This window comes from Cyrtonyx montezumae, unplaced genomic scaffold (genome assembly GCF_038088225.1).
Source record: "Cyrtonyx montezumae isolate F1298 unplaced genomic scaffold, pur_monq_1.0 scaffold_9, whole genome shotgun sequence".
Taxonomy (NCBI): Eukaryota; Metazoa; Chordata; class Aves; order Galliformes; family Odontophoridae; genus Cyrtonyx; species Cyrtonyx montezumae.
The window spans coordinates 7895372-7918329 of NW_027072100.1; the positions used below are offsets into that span (position 1 = coordinate 7895372).

Genomic DNA, 22958 nt, shown 5'->3' on the forward strand with positions numbered 1-22958 from the left:
AGCCTTTGAGAGGAAAGATCTTTGCACAGTCCTTGCAAAAGCCGTGCTGCCTGCAACCTCACATTTATTTCTGAGAGCTTGACCTGCCATTTCAGTAATGGGTTTTGAGTTTACTTCTGTATGTCTTGAGTTGGTTTTAACTGATAGCCTTCCTAACAAACAGGTGAATGGCAGCCCTGCCCTGAAGTTAATCTTCAGCATGTTAACAATTTCCTGATCAAACAGAGGGGCTTTGAGGGGCTTTGATCAAACTCAGGGGCTCTGAGGGGCTCTTTTCCTTGCTCAACAACTGCTCACAGTAAATATTGTGGATGTACCTTCCATAAAAGAAACATTGCATTAGCAGAAAATGCAATGGCTTTATCAAGATTTACCTGCATCTCTGCTGTGCATTTGTGTATATGGACAACAAGCCCATCAGAAACCAAGCAGAATGATGATCCCAGGTTTGCAGAATGTAAGCTTCAAATAAAACAGCTAGCCATGCACGCCTTGCCTTGCTTCATTAGCAAACTTTAAAATATTTTGCCTTAACATGAATACTAAGGCATTAAATCATACTGAATCCAAATCCAAAAGAAGTTTATATCTCAGCACAGTCTTTTCTCCTGTTATTTTTCTTCACCCCGTTCTTTATAATCACTTTTTCTCCTTGAATGAAGATATTCAAATAGCTTAGCTGTTTTTTGTCTAGCCTAAACTAACAGACACACGTGATTACTAAATTGCCTATTTTATATTATGGAATCATATCCTTGTTTAATTGTCACTGTATTGCTAAAGACCATGCCCACATCTTCCACATTTGGTGTTTGATCATGTTGTAGCAAACTTTGGATATCACCATGTCATTTGCAGAACAGAAAGTAGATGTAATTTTCCGTTTGGCATGTGTTTCCTCTTCTGCTGCAGAATGGGCTGCGGTGCTGCAGCTTGGATTTTGTACCCTGTGTAGCCTTGATAATGAGATATCTCTAAGGTGATGTAAAACAAAATCTGTTGTTCTAAACACATTAGGTAGGCCTAACTGTGTTGGTTTGTAGGCAGCATTTGAAAATATTTGGGCTAGGGCCCAGTAATCATGGTGAACAACATAGTCTTCCTGGCCCGTGTCTGAAGGAGACGGTGTGACTCTTCAGCTGATCAAAGCATATGATGTTTGAATTGAAGATTTGCTTTATTGGCTTCTGTTTGGTTTTTTTTCTGCCTAAAACAAAAGTTAAATGCTGGAGAGCAGACAAATCATGCAGCGCTGTCTGGATGGATGATTTCCTGACATGCAAGGACACTACTTCTAATCTCAAGTCTAGTGAATCTGATGTTGAGATAGCATGGGCTACAACTCACCTGGAAATTCAGGAGCTGCAGATGTTGTCTTCCCTGTGCCTATATGTGAGAGGTGCTGCATATTAAGTTATGTTGGAGGCATTTCATAAATAATGTCAGTGGTGTTTGTTGGTGCAGAGAGGATGGCTTCATGCTTAGAAAAATCCACTTGTGCAAGCACATCCTCTAAGTATTGTGTCAGTGCACAGCTTCAGCTCCCTTTTCTGCTCTGAGGGGTGGACTGCACTGTGCTGCAGCAGGATCTGCAGCCAGACACAAACAGAGCAATGCTTCATTGTCGCTGCTGCCCTGCTGCTGGCACAGCATAGTGGGAGCAGATCCCAGCACAGAACATGGCCCTTCTCAGTGCAAAGTGTGTTGGAGCATCTCATAATTCCTGAAACCCAGTAATTAAGGCACTAGGTGGAGACTTGGGAATTTGTGGACTTTTATTTTGCTGGAATTCTTGTTGTCATTTCTCTGTGAGTAACAGAGTGAAAGCACCTCGCTAAAGCAATGGAAGGAACCTACTGCAAAGCAGTAGAACAAGAGGTGCAAGATTGATTGTGATAAGAACTGTGGACAGATTGTGTTCTGATGACACTACAAAAGGTAGAGGAATATTTTGTCTTTCGAAGATCTCTGCCTGAGAATCTGGAAAGCATATGGCCAGTGAGGCCATGAGAGAGGCAACAGTTGTTATCTCAGTGAAAACTGTTATTCAGCAGAAACAGAATTTGAAGCTGTACTTTATAATTAATTTATCTTGGTGTCACATTCTGCTTTTGAGTTGAACTTTAGGTACTCACAAACTGAGAAGTACAGGGGAATACTGTGGGGCTCGTGGTTAGTTGTTGCTGTTATTCCAGGGATTCTCCTGGATGTTTTAGTTGGAGATCTAAATAGTTCTGGCATTTGTATACTCACCAGACTTTGTTACTGCATTTGTCTCGCAGCTTTTAAACAGCAGAAAACATGTACAACGTATTTAAACAACACCAGAGAAATTAAGGTCATGAGAATGCATCGTCAACAAATGAAGATAAAAAAGAGCTGTTGTTTAAAAAAGAAAAAAACTGTTGTTGTAAGGCGCTTTTGAAATTCTACATACCAGATTCAGAGTCATGTTGATGATTTATTCTAATGTAGGAAAACATCATCAAGAGTGACAAGCAAGCTAGTCACTGTCTAGTCACCTGCCAGCAAATATTTCATAAAGACTAAAAAGGCTGGTACTGCTTTGCTGAGCTGACACTAATTATTTCAGTATACATGGAGCTTTGGGATTCGTGTTAATTCTCAAGTCTGTCTTTAGTTCAGACTCATTCCACTGTGTAAACTCAGCAGTGCACAAATTATTTGACCATCCTTTCATAATCTGTCCCCATGCTTACTTGCCAATTATATAAACTGATCCAAATACCTGCTCTCCAAGGAACCCCATTTGGGAATCACAAGCCAATTTAAAAGAAGAAGGATATCCACTTTTCTGTAGCTCTTGTCTGGTAGTCCTATTTCACATTGACATTTATTTCTGGGTATCTTCTTGAGTTAAAATGGTTTCCATCAGCTTTCAGAAAGGATACCTTTCTGGTGATAAAGCCCTTTTTAGATGAAAACTATTGAACGCAGCATACTTCATCCCATAGGAAGGATGAGTTCAACAGCCCCTAGTACATCCTGAATACCCTGAAAAAGTCTCCCACTGCCATAGCGTGATGCTCTTTCTTTGTGCAGTGCACACTTTAGTGAGTATTTGTAGAACAACATCTAAATATTGACAAGTAGCATAGTGATCTTGTAGCAGCATGGAGAAGGTGTACAGAACAAAGCACCATTCACCTTGGTGGTGTGAATTAGCATGAAAGAGTTTGAGAAACGTGGCTACGTATGTGACTGAAAAATACTACATTTGTCTGCTCTCTAAAAACTCAGCTCTGTTCAAAGCAACTCATTTTTAAGGTCTGCAGTAAAGATAACTGCATTTGTGCACAAGTGCCTCCAATAGCTGCAGCCAGCGGCTGTTTGTGCTCTGCAGGTACCAGCAATCAGGGCCACAGCCCAGCTGTGAGAATGGCCTCCTCACTGCCATGTCCAGCTCTCAGCATCCAGAAAGGCCACACAGCTTCACAGCCACCACTGAGCTGCAGACGCTGTTAGTTTTCAGGTAGCTGTTTGCCTCATTGCACTTCCAGGTCGAGAACTGAAATGCAGTACTAGACGGACTTACATCAAACTACAAATTTCAAAGCAGTGATTCTTGCTGAATTCAGTGCCTATAAATAACTGCTTGCAAGTACGTCTAGGTTATTTGAGTTTGTATGTTTGGAGTAAAACTAAAACTTAGCATAGCTTAAAATTGTAAGGACCTCAAAAAAAACTTTGCTGTTTTTCCTTAGTGCTCTATGTTGTTCTTGGGTTTTGAAGGAGGGCGTCTGCTTCTTTAAAGAAGCATATCCATTCAAGGAGCTTTTCAAGGCATAAGGGATGGAGAGGGAAACATGGATGGCAGGCAAGTTGGGTCAGTCACACTAATTTATGGGCATGTGAGAAAGTGGGAATGTTTATCCCAGCACAGTTACAGGATAGAGTCCTTCTAAGCTGGGAGGCAATGCCAAGAAACAAGCCTCTCTCAGATCAGGGTGACCAGCACCAAAGTTTTCCATGGGCAGAATCAATAGTTTAAAAAAAAAATCAAGAATGACTCACAAGCACTTCAAATCATGAAAACTGTTTGGCTGAGATAAATTATACTTCCCAGGCTACACAGAGAGATACATATTTGAGATTTGTATTCAAAATCCAGCTCTTATGAAGAGATCACTCCTCGTGAAGTACTAAGTTGAGCTAATTTGCCTTTGCAGCCAACTCTCCCTCTGGTCCTTGTGTGTTTGGTTTGGTCAGATGCGCCTGCAGAACCACATCCCACAGGTTGCTGTAACCCTGCTAACACAAAGGAGCCAGGGTAACTTCATACTATAATCCCAAACCCGTAAAATAGTAAAGGAATTTTCTTTTTTTTTTTTTTTTTCTCTGTGTTCTGGTAGGTTGCATTTATTAGAAATTTGCAGGAACTTCTTTACCCCAATGTGCCACTAAAGCTCCCTGCAGCTGGTGTAATGAAGACGATATATTCTGGGAGGCATCTTGATTTGAGACTGACAGCTCCATATATCTGTGAAAATGAAGTGGCAGCTGAGTTGACAGTAAAGCATATTGTGTCTTTGTGATGCAGGAATATATCATGTTAATAACAATAATTTTCACAGTTCCATGTGACCATTTGCAAGCAGGGAAGCACTGCTGTTGGGAAAGTTCCTCAGAAATGAGGCAGAAGCTAACTGGGTTTGCTTTCTTGCTTCCAAAACAGCCAAAGGGAAGGAAGAGCGGACCTGCGGACCTGGCACAGCAGCAAAGTGACACCCTGCTCCCCTGGCGCCAGTACCAGAGTGCAAAAGGGCTCCGGAGGCAGAAGCGAGACTGGGTCATCCCCCCCATCAACGTGCCAGAAAATTCAAGGGGCCCCTTTCCGCAGCAACTGGTTCGGGTAAGTTGAAATACATAGGGATGGCGATCGTGGTAATGTTGCAGTGGGTCAAGGGAAGTCATAAGGTGTAGGCCAAGCTCGTGGCAGATGAAGGCTGGCTTGACACGCAAGGTCTCTGCTCTTCCTCGTGCAGAAGTTTCCTTTTACATGCTGCTGAAGCACTGTTTTTCTGAAGCAAATTGTCCCCGTTTCACTCCCCTGACTGAATAGCAGCCTAATCGCCTCCTTCCAGCCAGTCCCCCGGGAGACGCCGGCATTGCAGCCAAGATGGCACTTTGCCCATGCTGTCATCCAGCAAACGGCTGCAGGTGTAAAGCTGGGCTTGGTGACACCCAGCACCACGGGGTGCCACGTCCTTCCCCTCCCGCCCTGAGCCCAGCACAGATGCGTGGCAGGGCTGGAGGAGGCTGGCTGCCTGCCGTCGCAGATGGATCCCTCGTCCTCTGCATGTTGCTGGCTTCTTTCTTTACAAGGATGATCACTGAGATCAGGTTTGCCCGTGTGACTTTCTGTGATGGTTACTGGATGATAGAAAAAGAAGGGGAAAAGGGCTTTGACAGACATGGTTGTGTATTATTGCTGTTGATATGTGTTCGCCACATACAATTACATGCTGATATTCCTCTAGTTATAGTTTTTGGAGTGGTAGGAAGATTGGATGTAAAAAAAGAATTTCCTGGTTGAGTTTTTCAACTCTTCCCTTGGAAGAAAATTGTGACAAATGTAGAATTTCAGACCGCATTTTGAGGAACAGTGGTGTGCAGCTGGCACCCCTTGTCAGGAGGTTCACCTCGGCACCTTGAAACAGTGCTTGGATTCAAATGAATTGTTGTCATGATTTGTTTCTCATGGATTAGCTTGTAGTTTCCTGCACAGCCAGTGTCTGGGAGTGCAGAAGGAGCTGGCTGAGTCCTTCAGAAGTTCAGTTGAACTTTGCAAGGATCCTTGTAGTGACTGAAGGGGCATGTGCTCCATTCACTGAGTAATAGGTACACTTGAGTTGTTGGTGACATTTCTTTGTGTAATTAGGGGAATATGACAAGGAATGAAAAAGTATTAGGTGACAAATGTTTCTGTGTCTGTCCTATAGAAAGGAATCTGCCAATGAATCTCTGAGTTCAGCCGTGCTGAGTATGGAGTGACCCATTAAGGTTTTACCCTAACATGTTGCAGAAATATCTGAAGAGAATTACTGAACGCGTAAAAAATGGCTTTAATAAGGTATTAATAGTTTAGATTAATTCCTGTATACCTGTGAAAAATAAAAGGGCTACTTGCAAAATGAACTTAAGCCCTGCCACACTCCCTACTGATTTCTTTGGGGACAGAGACAGAGAGAGGACAACTTGGCACCACTGTACAGTGGCAAACATATTGATTTATAAGGGCTGAAATCTCTGTGGCACTGGGGATGAAACAGGAGACCTCAGGAATGCAGTACTCCAGTATTAATGAGAATGACAAATGTTAAATTTTGTATAGGTATGGGAGAATTGGTATTCATCACTTAAACTGCCAGTAACCTTGGAAAGATAACCTAGCTGTTGGAAATGCAGGGCTCCCAGATTGTCGCAGACATACGTTCCAATGTGGTTTTTAAATATAGATGCTAGTGGATATACTGAAAAATAAATAAAAAATGCAGTAGGAAAGAAAAATGATTCACAAAGTGCTGCTTTCCCTTGCTTCTGACACACAGAAAGTATTGTAATGACAGGGAAGATCATAGCTTTGTACAAATGGTGCAACTTGATTAAGCATGAGAACCCCTGATGTTTCAGGCTTGGTTCGAGTTTCTGCTCATCTGCAGCAACTGGTCCATTTGCTGGCCCCTAAACTTGAAGGCTGGGTGATTCCTAGCAGGAGTTACAGCTTTCCCTGGTAAGCTTCGCTCCTTAATTATCCAGAATAGGACAAATCGACATTTCAGAGACCAGCACTATCTGGTTATTTCCATCCACATAATCTTCAGATTGCCCTGGAGCATTCTGCTGTCTCCTAGATCTAGGTAACAGTTTTGATCTGATTTCCCATGCTTTTGCTCACTGGGCACTGAATATTTTTTTGTCCATCTGCTCACAAACTGGAGCTCGATGTGCACATGTGAAGTTACAGCACAGATTTGTATGGAAAGAAGTCTGTCACAGTTTTTTCTGCTGGTTTATATAAAGTGTTCAAACTTAATGCTAGCTCCTGGACACCGGGCGTTGCGTGGTCTGGAGGGCCTTGCTGTATTTACACCTTATAGGTATAACTAACAGAAATCCGTCCTTCTGTTACCATGTCTGGTTCTGGTTACATGGAAGGAAAAGAAGATGGCATGAAAAGTAAACAAAAAAGCCCTGCCAGGAGTACATTTTCATCGTACCACTCAGTGGTTGCATTTTTTATAGGTCACACTAATTTGAAATGCATAGGCAAATCTTTCGGGTTCCCTCCTACTCCTGCTTCCTATTGTGAAGGTAAAAATTCCATTTTGTGGAAGTTGATTAGTTACTTGTCAGTATTTTTAGCAAGGCTGTGCCTGAATGAAGTTTAAATCATAGCAAAGGTGAATGCAGCTTGATGGGAGCTCTACACCTCGGAATGCAGCCCTATCTGGTTCAGCTGGGATCAGACGTAATTCTGTGCTCATTAAAGCATTTCATTCTGATAAAATACATTAAATTAAAATCTTTTTTAAAAAATGGAAAAAAAAATAAGTCACAACATTATCTCTGCCAAAAAATCCTCTGTTAATTACAGGGTTTTTTTTTTTTTCTTTCAAAAGAACACCCGTGTCTGCTCATATGCATCAACCACACTAACAAGAAAATATGTTTAAGAAAAATAGTATATATAAAAAAGGAATTTCTGAGTTTCAGATACTGAAAATTTTCTATTTGTAGATACAAATAATGGATCAATTCATCAGATGGGATAAATAAATATCGTATGTGCATAAGGTGAAAATAATTTTTTATTAGCTACAATAATGTTTTGCAAATTTTGGTTTGTCTTCAAGATGAAAAAAAAGTTATCAAATTTTATTGATATATGCATATTTATTTTGCAAACATTTATGAAAATCGTGGGTTTAATTTCCTTGTGCCTAACTTCCACCTTTGTATTAGGAATAACATTTCACATGCTGTGAAATATTTTACTGTAGTGAGGATAATTTCATTACTAATTGTCAGGTACTCTCATTATTATAACCATGAGGTCCGTAAGAATGCCTATTAAAAATACAAAAACAATATGAATCCCCCTCCTTCCCTGAGCAAATGACTCATACAGCACACTGATCATCTAAGATAAAATAACTTAATAGTCGCTTCTTCGCTGAGTACCTTTTCTTTTCTCATTGACTCATGCTCTTTTTAGCCACATGTGTAGCTAATTCTTAATTATCTATTATCTAATTATCTATTAGCTAATCTTGTATTTCATCCTCTTTTTTAACTTCAAGAGGTATCTCAGTTTGTGGTCCTCATGCAAGTCTCTAGCTTCTTCTGATGGAAATACTGAGGTAGTTTTACAGGCTGAAGTCTTTGCCCATCTCACAGAGCTGTATGAAAGCCATTCATTTACAAGACAGAGAGTGCTGTGGAGGAGCAGCTTTTGTTCATGGCAGGCTTAGGTGATGGACTCCTCTATCAACCACTGCAATAGCATTCACTTCACAAATGCTCCTAGGCTTCCATCTTCACCTCCAGGGCTTTTCTAGAGCTCTTGGAAGCTGCCTGTCTCCAACTTGATCTGCATTGACCCTAATTTTCCCAGCTTGCATGTATTAAACAATTAAAAATTAAATTTTGCCCCTGAGATCTCTTACTATAAACAACTTGTTCATTCGCATTACACCGGCATGAAAATCTACTGCAGATGACTGAGACAGGATCTTGGTGCTCTTACAAACTGCCTTGATTGCATGCTACAAGCACAGCATGCTTGCTCCTATCCAGCACTGGTAATCTCAGACACAAGAATACTAGAAACAATCTAATGTGTATAACAGGGAACAAGAAGGAAGGATGCATCTTATGTAAATTTAATCAGACAGTCCTGAAGTGCTTTGGAAAGTTGGAATATAATATACCTGAGGACTCTTGTGTTGTTTCTTGGCAGTGGTGCCGTTGATTGGTTGTGTTTCATACAGTGCAGTGCATGTTAATGGAGCAGAGAGGTCTTTCAGAAGTGCCAGAAAACCCCAAAGTGGACTCATGAATGGATTTAGCACACGTTAAGTTATATGGCGAAATTGGATACTCCGTATGAAGAGAATTCATACCACAGTCAGGAGCTGTGCATCCTGTTAGGGGGCTATAGGCTGTCCTGGCACAGGGAATAGAAGTAGTCAGACAGTTCTCCAGAAGTCTAAAATCCTGGTGCTGGACGTTCACACAAGGTGTACGCTGAGCTGAGAAATCCCAGCTGGCACAGACTGTCAGCCCTCAATATTGCTGTTTCTTTTGCTCATCGCAGATATTTCAGCATGCACCTTTGCACTGTTTTAAATAGTTTTATTGTAGGAGATCCCTCATGCCTCCTCTATCAACCACGTTGCTTACTGCTGTGAAATTGGCAGTTCAGAATCCATTAACTCCCAGCTGCAAGACAGATGGCATCTGTCTGTGGTGAGAGAAGGTTTGTTGAGAAAAGGCCTCGCAAATGCTTCCCAAAGGACATCAGACCTCACTTTTCCTGAGAGACGCATGGACAGCTTTGACTACAAACAGGCCTAGATCTTCTTCTTCATGGGAACAGGTGTTTCTTTTGCCTCTCTAACCACAAACAACAAGAAAAACCCACCGTGATTCTGGCACTCTGTACATCTTGTCTTTGGTATCCCTGAGAGTGTCACCAGCTGAAATTTGGAAATTAGATGCTTTCGTCTGCATTGTGGCACCCACAGAGAAATGAGAAGGAGCAAGACAAGGGTGGAGTCATGGGGCATTGCACAGACTGTGCTGCTCTGCCTTTCTTTGAGGGGTGGTTGAAGGATGGTAGATTGCATGGCACAAACCAGCCCAAAACCAAACAGAGAAATATTAGCAGGAAAATATTTAATGAAGCACAAGCAGGTGTTGCTGCAGTCTCAGCTCTGGTATGGATCTGTCCTCCATGTGTGTGCATCACCATGGCAGGATCATCACACTCTGGAACAAGGGAGAAAGAGAAATGCTCTCTTGACATTTCTTATAAGTAGGCAGCTTAGAGCAGATTCATAAATACTGAACATGCTATATATTTTCTTCAGACTACATTCTTTTGTTTACATTCTCCCTGGTGTATGAAGACTGGATGTCATTCTTAACTCTCCCATCATTTCACAGAAATACCAAGCCAGATCCTGATGTAAATTTGTGCATCTCTGCCAAAGCTGGTGGGGCTACACCAGCGTATTCCATTTGGGAATCTAGGTCGGAGAAAGCAGATGCCTGGTGCTTTATGGGCTTTACATGCACACACACACACACAGCATTGTGGATTGAAAAGTGCAGCTACAGCATAAATGCTCCATTTGAAAATCTCTTACAACAGCATTCAAGCCTATACTGTAATTATACATATTGTATTTCCTTGTATTCAGACCCATGGGGAATTTATATTGTCCTTGCTAAAGCCAGAGGGACTGAAGGAAAGCAGTCATTTAATGATTCAGCTGTCTTGGGCTCTATGATTTAATCAATCATATGAAAGAAATTTTTAGATTCTTTGTGTTTAGAGTTCTCTTGTCTGAGCAGAAAATGTTCCCTTTTTGAATTGCTTTAATAGCTGTATTTATGCAGCTGAAAGTTCCTTAAGAAATGAAAGTAAAATCAAATTGCTGAGAATGCCTAGATAATTTATCGGAGAATATTCAATTAGAATATATTAATATTTTAGATTTCCATCATTAATTTAATATTCAGAGATTTAATTTAGTCGTTGAATTGCTGTAGTGCCATGCGTGGGTAGATTGTTAGGCTGAGTGCTTAAAACACCTGCCACAAATGGGTGAATCTAACTTTGATTCCCAAGAGCACAAATGCCTTTCTACTGACATAAGTCTTGCAGCAAAAACTCAGGCCGTAAATCTTGCCTCTACTCTGCATTTTTCCATAATTGCAAAATGGAATAATACAATTTTCTAGCAGAAGTAAATGCAAGAAGCTTATTTATTTATGCATTCAAATCCAGGCTGAGGGGGAGTTTGGTGCCTTGTGGTTCTGAATTTGTCAGTACTTTACTGAAGAATTTCATTTTGCCAGCTCAGCCTTGTTACTTACTCAAGGAGAACTGTCAAAAGTGAGTTTGGGATTTTAAGGTGATTGACACTTTGCAGACAAATATCAAGGAACTCCCATTGCCCAGCTGAGCTAAAAATATTGCACTGAGATTTTGCCATTTTCCAAAAGTCTTTGGGAATGGTGACATGAGTGGGAAAACGCTCCAATATATCACTAAAGAAAACAACAGTAAATATTAAAATGTCATATGATTTGGAAGTTATTTGGAAATTACCATGAAATATAGTCTCAGTGGCATGAAAAAGAAAACCAACTGATTTTTAATTTCCACACGACATAAAACCTGAGATTCTCTGAAGCTGTTGGCAGCAATGAGACTCCGCTCCCATTCAGATCCAGAAGTGTCAGCACAAAATTTCAGAAGTGTCAAAATTCATTGATAAGTTTCCAGATTTAAGCCCTGGGATGGTATTTTTCATTTGATGGTTTATAGTGTGGGTTAAAATCAAGTCAGGATCCAGGTACCATCATTACAGGATCAGCGTTTGTGCTTGGCACTTTGTGTCCTAAAGCTTGGATACATAAATAGATGATTACCTAATGTTGATACCAATCCTGTTCAGCTTGGTGCTTACATGTGTTCCTTCAAAGTCAAGGCAAATTTTAGCTACTACATTTGCATGCCTAAAATCAGAGATGTTATGGAGAGTAAAGGACAGTAAAAATTTGGGCACGGTCAGTCAAAAGGAGAGGGTATCCCAGTAACAGACCTCTGCTCTGACCTCATGCGCAATGTGTTATCCTGTTAGGCAGTGGTTTTGAACCTCCAGAGTGCAGCAGATAGGGATATCCTAATAGCTATTTGTGGCCCTAATGCCTTGTGTTACTTCTAATAAATAATAAGTTAGGTCCATACAGTCTTTGCTTAGATACTTTTCCATATAGGGACAGATCTTCACCACCACCCTGGCCCATCCCTTACCTTTTAGCTCCTGCTTTGAGTTCACCTTGGGAACAGAAAACACAGGAAGCGTGGAAGTCTCAGAAAGATAAATACCCCTCATCTTGAACTGCCATCCCGGGCATACTGCTAAATAGTTTGTCAATACTCCAAAGAGTATTTAGCTGTAATGCCCCACTGCACATATTGCAGCATATTGTTACATCCCCATCCTCTACAGAAAGTGAGATAACTGTAATAGCTGCTTGGTATGGCTGTCATTAGTGTAGAGCAAAAGCGTAGTCAGAGCTAATGTACACAGCTCATGAAAGCTATTGAAAATCTGTAAAGACAGGGTATGCTGTAAAAACAGTGGGTTAATTTGATAAGAAGATTTGGGTTTTTTTTTTTCCTCTTGCCTTTTCCAAAGAAAAATAATAATAATGAAGAAAAAACTAAGACATGAACAAAGAACTTGCAATCTGCCTCTTTTCTGCAACATTTCATTATTTAAAACTCATCACCCACATTAGTAATAGGTTACTGTGGGACTTGGCTTCCTTGATGAATTGAAATGGAGTCCCAAAAACATAGTGGGGCTGTGTGGGTGTGAGTTTGGATTTGCAGAGTAGGGGTGCAGATATAACCTTGACAGCTAGGCTGCAGCTGAAATTCTCTGTATTAAGCTGGAATGATAGAAAGCAAAAAAAGCATCCACACTTTTTCTTCCCTTACTCTTGCATATGTTCCTGCTAGTCTGCACCTCCAAAGAACTAAATTCAGCACCCTGGAATTTCAGATGAATGCTTTGAAGATTTTTGAGAATTTACTCTGGAGCTAATTTTAAGCTCTCACTGCTGCAGTTAATTGTTTTATTTATAACTGCTGAGATTTTCAGACAGAAAGGTGTCACCATCTCAATCCTTTCCCGCTGCATCTAATGCAGACTGATGAGAGGCATCAGCCATGGTTACTTTGTGGGCAGCAAAGAGTGGATGTGCAGCAGTTTACCACGGTTTTGTTTAAAGCCTCATCTCCTTGCTGTTTGTTTTTTCCATAGCTCTTACCATATTTTTAATAATTACCATATTTGAATAAAATTCCTATTTGTTGCCAAATTCCTTAATTTAAAGGGCATTTTCCTCCTATCCAAACAGTTAGACAATTTAAAACAAACAAGCAAAACCTTGGATTACATTAAGGGAAACATTTTGCCCAAGGCAGTTTGGGTATCTGCAGATGGTACTGAACATTTTGGCCAATGTTCAGCAGAGATTTTAAGTACGTGCCTAAATTTGAGCCTTCACATAGTTCCAGTGGCTCTTCTGAATCTATTTAGTGACAGAAAGCCAAGGATGTGAGCAGTGCCTCACTGGATTAAGACCAATCATTTAACATCTTGCAGTACCAACCTCTCTGGCCATGCTTATGGTTTTCCTTACAGTTCTGTTGTCATTTACATTTCTCTGCAAGTGTACAGATCGTGATTCCAGCTGTACACACGTCCAAGCCTTTGCATGTTCACTTCAACCATATTCCTTTTTGTCTAACAGACACCAAGCCAGGAGCCTGAAAAGCAAGCCAGTAGACCTCTAGTGTTGGTACTGGTTAGGGAGAGATGAATTTCTCTTAGTCCTGTGAAATGCCAGGAACTCGTGCATCCTCTGAAAGCTCATGTGCTTGCTTTTCAGACTGAACACAGCATTGCAGAGGGACAGAGCTGGCCACAAGTGTAGCAGTAGGAAACAGATGAACCTGGATTAGACTGACCCACACTGAGGGTGCCTAGGGGGAAAAGGGCTCCAGGAAGATGCAGGACTGCTTGTGTTTCATTGAGGTTGAGGGAGAAATGCTAGTAAGGGACTTCAAGGTGAGTGAATGTGCAGAGTGCTGCTAGAGAGGACTGGGAAGAAAGCAAAGTTGCTCTGACCAAAGTTTTATATATAATATTGTAGCAGAAATGCTAAGTCATGGCTTGAACCAGTGATTGAGCATCTGATGGGAAAGCAGGGCCAACCCAGGGGAGCTCAGGTACATGCAATGTACCTGAGTGACCAGAAGGGCTGGAGCCAGGATCCACCCCTTCCCAGACCTCATGTCAGGGCTGGCAGTGGAGGCAAAGGTATCTTGCTGGAGATCCATGTGTACTCAAGATTTTCCAAAAGTAAGCAGTTTTTATCCTTTTTTTGTTTCTGTGCTCACAGCTGTTGCATTTGACCACATCCTCACCTGTTTCAGATTGGGACTTCGATGCTCTGCTGTTATTGCTGCACTTCCCATTGTATTACAGCATTGCAAATATACATTGCATGTAAGAAGGTGGTGAGGTCACCATCCTTGGAGGTGTTCGGGAACTGTGGAGATGTAGCACTGAGGAGTGTTGTCAGTTTGTCCGGTGGGGTGGGTTGAGGTTGGACTTAAGGATCTTTGTCGCTGCTTATTGCAGGGGCATTGGACCAGGTGACCTTTAAAAGTCCTCTCCAGCTCTTGAGGATTCTGTGATCTTAGTGTGTTTTTCCCAACCTTAATGATTCTATGCTTCTATATAGTAGAAAATAAAATTATACCTAATGTTCAATTGCATCACAGCAAACCAAATTATGTGGGCCACCCCATGCAGGCCTTCACCTGACCAATTCTACTTTGGATGTCAGGTTTTGGAAACCAGGACCAACCCTCCATGACTTGAGTTATAAGTTCCCAAAACTGAAAGTTTGTGCTGGAAATATTAACAGAGCATTAAATGCCATAGTGTTGGCAGGCATTACAGTGATGGTTCACCTTCCGGACTCCTTTCTTCACTGGCAATCTCTGTTGATTTTAATCAAACCACTAAATGTCCTGAGGAGGAGTTTGCACCTGTCCTTGGTTTTACCGCCCTTTCAGGATGTTTTGCAGTTGACTTGTTTGATTTGTGCTTCAAGGCTTCGTGAGCTGTAACGTTTATTTAAGCAAAGTAGCTGATTTTATTGTCATAAGAAGCACGGTGGTTTAAAGAAGAAATACTGGGCAGGGTTGTTGCTTCTGTCTGAGAACAGAGAGACACATGTCACATTGTGGGAAGGTTGGAGGCAGAACCAGTGCTTTCCCCTTAGAGTAACTGGCTGCAGCTAGGGAAAGTGGTACAGATGCAGCTTGCTGCTGTGCCACATTGGAGGAATTCAGCAGGAATGGCCCATCTGCTGGACTCCGAACCACTGTTGGAATTGTGGCTAAGAGCCAATGTTCCTGAAAGCACTGTAAGGTACCTGGGGGTATTTTGGAAGTAACAGCCCTGGAAGGGGATTAATGTGAAGAAATTAACATGAAGGATCCACACTAAAAAGTGGTGTTGCTTATTCCATGGCTCTTTTCTGTGTTTTTGAAATGTTTGGCCATCTTAATGCTTTCAGTGGTGTGGTTTGCAGTGAAACGATGACACAGTTTACTTACCAGTAAATAACATTCAGCTGCATCTAACAAAAAAGAAATTAGAGTAAAAGCAGCAGACATCATCAGCACATAGATCTTTAGCAGAAGATTATAGCAGTTATTTATTATTTGAAAGCACAGAATTGAGAAGCAGCAAGGTGGCAGTTTTCTTTCAGAGATGGAAAATGTACCCTCTAATGTATCCATAGGAAAAAAATATATACTGCACCAAAGCATTCACATTCAGCTTGATGGCAAAAACTCTATTCGTTAGCATCTGTTTTTACAGGGAAACTCCTGTTAAGAGAGGAGTTTAAATATCGGAGGAAGCATTTCCAGCAACTGTCTGGGCTTGCCGAATCTTTTTCAGACAGTTTTATGTTTCTGGAGCAGATTTGTATTTGCTAAAGGAAAAAGCAATTCAAAATTTATGAAACAGCTGCTGTTCTTTTGAGCACCTAAGGGACAGAGTGACACAGCGTATATGTATTTCGGAAGATGTTAAAAGACCAAAAAACTTTCTATTATTCTTTTGAATCATAACCCACAGTATCTGTAAATATTAAAGTGTTTTCTTGTTTTTTGTTTTTATTTTTAATTAGACATGAGTACAAAATATACCATTCAGGTGTAACATGCTATTAGGAAATCAGCTCTTCTCTTGCTGTATCTATCCAGTTGTTAGTGTCCCCCTCCCCTCTTTCTGCTTTTTTTTTTCACCCTCTTGTTCCTAATGAGACTTCCTCCTTCTCCCCACGACTCTTTATGTAAGCAACCTCAGCTCTTGATTAATCAGTAATTAGGGAAGGAGTCATACTGATTTCAGGTCTCTAGTATCATACTCGTCAAGTGAAATTCAAGACTAAAATCTACAGGAAAGCTGTAATGTCAATATTGTGTTGTCTGAGCTTATGATGACAATCACATCACAGTCAAATCAGACAATATCTATTTATATAGGCAGAAATCTAAGCTGCTTAATACAGGGTGCAACACACATAATGCTCTCCCACAGCTGCTTTCCACACACGTTCCTTGTTATTGCCCAGCTTTGTCATGATCAGCATTCAGTATTATGGCTTAAACTTTACTACGCCCTCTGTCATCTCAACTGACACGTTCTGTTTCACTTCACTTTGTATTTGCTAAGCAGTGAGGGCCTAATTCAAAATTTAATGAGCCCTCATTAACCTCAGTGAGCTTTGGATCAATCCCTTGTAGTCTAATATTGTAATAATGCTAGGGTATTATGGAGTTAAAAGCTACCATACAGTGGGCTGAGGATAAAGTCACTGCAGGCGTGCAGCTTAATGGGGTATTAATTGGATAGAGGGTATTCATAAGTACAGAGCACTGAAAAAGCAGAATCACTGCTGAATGGTATGGTCCTGAAGCAAGCAAAGCCTGAGCTTCGTTTTGCATCAGTCTTCACTATGTTTCTGGCACATGAGGAGTTAACCCAGACTAGGGGGTGTTTTCTGGCCCAATTTAATTGATGTTGTAATTGATAGTTCATCTTCCCTCTCATAATCCTATTCTGAAGTTCTGCCCATGTTGGCTACATCAAAACTGTTCCTCAAGAAACAAAGTATTCTCATAAAGGTGGTAGTGTTGGAAAGGATTCATCAAAAGGAGCTGCTAATTACACACAACAGCTTTTTCATTTCCCTTTTTCTTCTCTGGGATAAGGTGCTTTCAACACGTCATTTAAAATAACATAAAATGTTGTGTAGTCAGGGCTCTTGAAGCCAGTACACCTGCTGCAAGCCCAGCGAGATCTGCGTTTCTATGGAGTGCTCTTGCCTTGCCTTCAGCTGTGCTGATAGAAGCCCCATGTCGAGGCATGGCAAAGCAGCTCACAGCCAATATTTAATTCTATCTCCTTTATACCCTATCCTGATTTTTCTTTTTAATTTATTACTGTTGTTTTTTTATTTTATTTTATTTTTTTAAAGCTTGAATCTTGGAGATGCTGTACTTAGGAGAGAAGCTGGGGCCAGGCTGTTGAGAAGGTTGGCTGCTGAGGGGCCATAAGCACCAGCTCTCCAGACCCCTTTTACTGCAGCCTTCCTATAGTTCTTCACGCAGAATATGCTTTCCAGCTTCTGTAGCCGCCTCCAAACCCCTACCCTGAGTGTGGCTTGTTCCCAAGCATCCAGCCAGCAATGGCAATATGGAGGTGGCTTGCTGGACTTCAGTCAGTGCCCACCTGCCCAGACCATCTCTGAGATAGGCACCAAAATGCAGCAGTGCCTTGCAGGGGATGCGAAGACAAACACATTCCTGTATTTCTTCATGTTAGGTGCAGTGTGGTGGGGGAAGCTGCATCTATGCTTCGGGCAGTCTGCAGGGGAGGACTAGGCAAAGCACCATCGATCCGTGGTGATGTAGCTAACCTTATAGCCAGTGGGAATCCAATGTCTGTGTGCCTAAGCACATCCTTCCTTATGCCCAAATCCCTTTCATATGTGGATTTCTGACTCTCGGGACCGTTTTTCCCTTCTCTGCTCTGTCAGGAGGTGCAGCCTTAGGATAAAGGAAAACAACGTGGGAAAGGTTATTCTCGACTTTTTACACTTAGAGCCTTAGAGGTAGAAGCTATTGAAAGGAAGCATAGGAATATGGAAGGATCCAGGAGTGAACCTTGATCTGGGGCTGTGCAGGAGCAGGGACACCAGTTTGCAGCCTGTCACCACTGCTTTCAAGGCCAGGACTCCAGGCGTCTGCTGCCCACTGGTAGCTGTTCTCATGTGCACCGGAATGGAGTGGTTTGTTATTTTTCATAGCTCTCCATCAGAAGAAGTGGATCAATTCCTTCCACTTGTTTAGCTTAGTTATTCTCTGCATGTCTTGCTTTTTTAAAGAGCTGTTCCTTCCTTCTGTGAAGCCACAGATGTAACAAGTCCTGTCTTTTCCCAAGCAGCCAAGTGCTTTTCCCTTTGGGCTGGTGACAAGTTGCTTTTTCTCTGTATAGCTAGGAAAAAAAAAAAGAAAAGAACAATCACATATGTAACCACTATAGAAATATTTTTCTGGAAACTCCCAATGCATGCTAGCTCCAGAAGAGTAGACCCAATTATATTTTATTTTTAAGCAAAGGGTTGTATAGTAGCAGTCTCTGTGCTACATGTGCCAGTTCATGGTTCTCAGCAGTAGTTCTTTGCTGTCCCAATCCCATATGTGAAGCATCTAGGAAATTCTGCTTGATTGGTGTTGTCCTTTTTATTCAATTGATCAAGTAGCTGCTAAAATAAGCCTTCCCTTTGAGCAGTTCTGTTGTGTGAGCCCGGTAATGTTTCCCCATGTGTGTTCTCTCTCTCAGATGAGATCAATTCCACTGCTCAGCTCAGGAGTCGGGCACAGTCCCAGGAAGCTGTAAGCTCACCCCAAGTCTCTACTTCTTGCACTTTGTCTCCATTCTTACTTCATTCCAAACTTTTTGTTTCAGTCATATGAGCAATATAATAATAATAATAAAAACCAAGTGGACTTCAGATGACTCTGGGAATTGAGAACGTAAATACAGTGCAATCTGTGATGAAATCTTGAGAAATTCCCATTGTTTTCTCTCCTTGGAGTCATGTACCAGTTAAATGTCACAGCTACAGTATTTTTGAAAGGTTGCAGTGCCGCCTTATGGGACAGTGTGGGAGGAAGTGTGGACATTTTGCAGCTGAGTGTATTGCTTTAAGGATTTAATCCAAGTGAGGGAGATTTCATTAATCTTTTCATTCAGTCCTTCTGGTTGTGCTTTATTTATAATTATATATCTATCTGATTGAGAAAGATGTTTATCCATTCAATTTCTTGATGAATGATCAAGAAGAAAGTGTGGACAGGATGCTTTTAGAGCCTTTCAGCCCTGTAGTTGTAGCCACTTAAACTGATAGCTTGCACAGGGAAATGGAATGTGAATCACAGAAAACATGCAAAATAATAGGGTGAAAATGCAGAAGCCAATTCTGATGAGTTTTATTAAACCCAAAGATCTTCCACTTCATAGAGAAATTATTTAAGTTTCATGCAGCTTTTGAGATTATGACAAGCTGAACAACTTGTTCTGGCTTGGTGCTCAAGCGCCATATGGTACTACTTCAGCAATTTGATGTGATATTATGAATAAGAGTGCATGAGTAGTGAAATGTTTGGGGTTTTTGTATCTCATTGGCCTTCCGCAGTAGACATTAAAAATGAATTCTGTTCAGAGTAAGGGAAGGGGTAAAAGAAAAAGGAAAAATCAGACCTTGGGTTTCAGTAGTGTAACTACAGCTAGCAAAGGGAGGCTGAATTTGTGGCCATTAGAAAATCAGTTGCTAACAGAATCCCTTGGACAGGTGGGAACTATCTGTATTCTGCTGGCACTGCTTTCCATTTAGGTGTTCTCTGCTACAATGCTAATATTATCTTCAAAGAAACCTCCTCACATGCTGGCTGCTGTGTTCAAGTCTGGTGGTTTGCAAACAATAATTGCTATGAAAATGGAAATTAACTCTGTAAAAATAAAATTTTCAGATAAGCATATAAACTCAGGCAAGTACTTGAAAGTGGTAGTCAACAAAAGATAATATAACCCCGGTGTACTTGTTACAAGAAGAACCATTGCTGTTCTTTATGCTACCTTTTGACTACTGATAGGGAGTTCCTCCCTTACCTTGCGTTGCAAAAAGCAGGTCATGGTTAGCAAGAAGTGAAGGTGACTGCCAAATTTTGGAATACAGAGTAAAATTATCTTTAATATCCTTTTACTGAAGTAAGCTACCTTGATTTATTAGTTCTTTGGACAGCTGCAGTAGACACTGTGATAGAGTTGATACATTTGTTGGGTTATGTGATGCTGCAATTTGGATTTGGAAGTTATCTACGTAGTGCGTAATGGAGGAGGCTGTACCATATTTCTGCTTACTTCCTTGTAACATCTTCTTGTTGAGACTTCAGAGAATCTCTACAGCCTGCCAGAGGTGCTGTTAACAGAAGGAGCAATGTAGTTCCCTATTTGCAATTTACACTTGATAATAACTCTCTGACAAAGAAATTCTGAAGACTGCAGCAGATGAGTATACCAATTTGACCTATGGGTAAACTGAGATTCAGGTGAATTCACATCCTTTACCAAGGTCTAAGGTGCTCGTATCTGTTATAGAAGATGGGAAATCTGCTAGAATGTGCAGTGAGTGATATCTACTAAAGTTGTGGCAGTCGTTTACAATGAATTATGTACATGTAAGAAAAATGAATATATGTGACTGTCTGGAACGGATTTGGTACAATCATCTGTGTAAATTGTGCATCTGGAAGCACTGATAGAGATGTGGAGGATGGAGAGGACCGCGTCAGGACATGGCTGTGCCTGAGGGTGTAAAACTGCCAGCCCCGGTGAGCACAGGGGGAGGGAGTCTGGGCTGCCAGTGCAGCTTGCTGGGAGGAATCACTGAGAGCTGGAGGGCTTCACTCCAGGATCTGAGCTGAGGATCCGTGGCTTGTTCTCTTTCTTGTAGCTGAAAGGTCTTGACCTGCTGAGAGAGATTGAGGCTGGGGCTTTGACCTGGTGGCTTGCAGGTTGTCTGTATTGGGAAATTTTCTCTTCTCTCTGTTTTCAAATGTACTCTGAAATTGACTAGAAAAAAACACCCACCACATTTAAAAAAAAAAAAAAAAAAAAGCAACTACAAACCCACTCTGATTTCCCAGCGTGTCCGGAGCTGAGACCCTTGAGAAGAGGTTGTGTGTCAGTCCTGGTCATGTACCGCTAAAGGCAGCTGAGCCCCCGGGCTATTGCTGTTGCTCTTTAAGTGTTTGCTCTGAAGCAACAGAAAGGTCTCCTGACCTGTGGGGTGTAAAGAAGCATTTATCACACATTCTCTGAGACCTTGATCTCTGTGCAAGCTGCAAAGGAAAGAGGAAGGTCTGGTATGTGGCAGCAGGACTGATGCTCCTCCTTAACAAGAGAGGCTTTGGCAAGTGCATCCCTGTTAAATTATGGAGCTGGGCCACCCTTAACCTACACAAGCTGTAAGTTCCTAAGCCTTAAATAATTAAATAAATGAAGATCTGAGAGCAAACTTTCAAACTCTGCATGCAAGGTCTTGTGGAAGCTTGGGTGTGAAACTCTGCACAGAGGCAGCGTGATGGGCAGGGAAATGTGGCTCAGTGAACATGTGACTGGTTAGATGGATGCAGAGCTGATCACTTGGGTGTTTAATGTGGCCCTGGAGTAGGCAGGAATACTAAGTGCATGCCTTGGAAATTTGGCCCTGTGTTTCTTTGTCTGCATTAGTGCTACAATAGGAAAGTTTCAAGGGACAAGTGCTCTGAGCACAAACTGTTTGTACAGCAAAGTGTCTGATATTTTGGGTTTGGGTTTTTTTTGGGAAATAATTTTCAGACAGTAATTTCTGGATTTGTCATGTCTGGATGTTTCTCTGAATTTGTTTTTCAAATGGCTTTTGGTTCAGAATAGAGCTTTAGTTTATAATGAATATAGTGCCTCCACGCCACAGAGCTGCCTGGCTTTCACTGACTGTTTTGCATTGGTTTTCTTCTTTGAGATTTCCTTTCTTCTTATTCTTAATATATTCCCAGTTGGAATCGGGTATCTGAAAAAAAAAAAACCAGCATTGCTGCAGTGATTTACTTTTTTTTTTTTTTAGCAGTTGTATCCTTTTATGCATCGTTCTCACACAGTGTGAACATTTTAACCTTTTCTTAATTATTAGCATTTCCATTCCTGCTGTTCATTAATCTACGCTGGGCAAAGACCGTGATGTGTCAGCCAGGGATGCTGCAGCAGCAGCCGCTCAGCTCGGGCTCTGCGGAAGCTCCTGCCCACAGAGATTGTCGTAGGGCATCTCCTGTTTCCCTTTTGAAGTCTGAACCTTAAAACTGATTTATTTATTTTGTAATGGATAGGTTGGCTTGCTGTCCTGGTGAGTTATCTCCTTTTCTTATGCTCTTTGAAGCGCTAGAAATGCTAAAATGTTGTATAAATCCCAATAGCTGTTACTGCTCTTGAGTAGTAAACGGTGCATAGCATATTCGTAATACAAGTGTACAGAACCAATTGCAGATGAATTATGGCTGACACCTGGCAAAATGTAACATGAGAAATAGATAGGAATTAAGCAGTACATTTTCTGACAAGGTTGAGGACCAACATGTCTTCTTATGACTGCAGTTCTCACTTGCAGATTCAATTGTGAATATATCTGCAGCTTTAGCTACCTGGCTTTCATTCTCAGATATGTAATACATGGTCTCCAATTTCAATTCACAGCTGAATGGTGGACTCAAACACTGTTGATGCTGAGAATGGTTAAATGACTTGGCAGAAGTCAGTAAGAAAATCCAAGGTGCATCTGAGAACAGAGCTAAGCCTCCCAAATCTTGTAGTGTAATCCCCCCTCTGCCTCACCTGTTTTGTGCTTGCTCTGGTGGTGTTAAGGTGATAGAGGAGCTGATATAAAATTCCCATCAAATCTAGTTTTAAAAATAAAATTAAGCCAAACTGAAACTCATTTTGAGT

The 22958-nt window shown here is 41.3% G+C and overlaps 1 protein-coding gene across 1 annotated transcript in view; it reads left to right on the plus strand.

Annotated features, from left to right (window-relative positions):
* The window catches only part of CDH4 (cadherin 4), a 409052-nt gene that overhangs the window by 258873 nt on the left and 127221 nt on the right, over window positions 1–22958 (plus strand). Inside the window, exon 4 of the mRNA XM_065754409.1 lies at window positions 4697–4873. Within this exon, the coding sequence (XP_065610481.1) occupies window positions 4697–4873 (177 nt within the window). The remainder of the gene's footprint in view (window positions 1–4696; window positions 4874–22958) is intronic.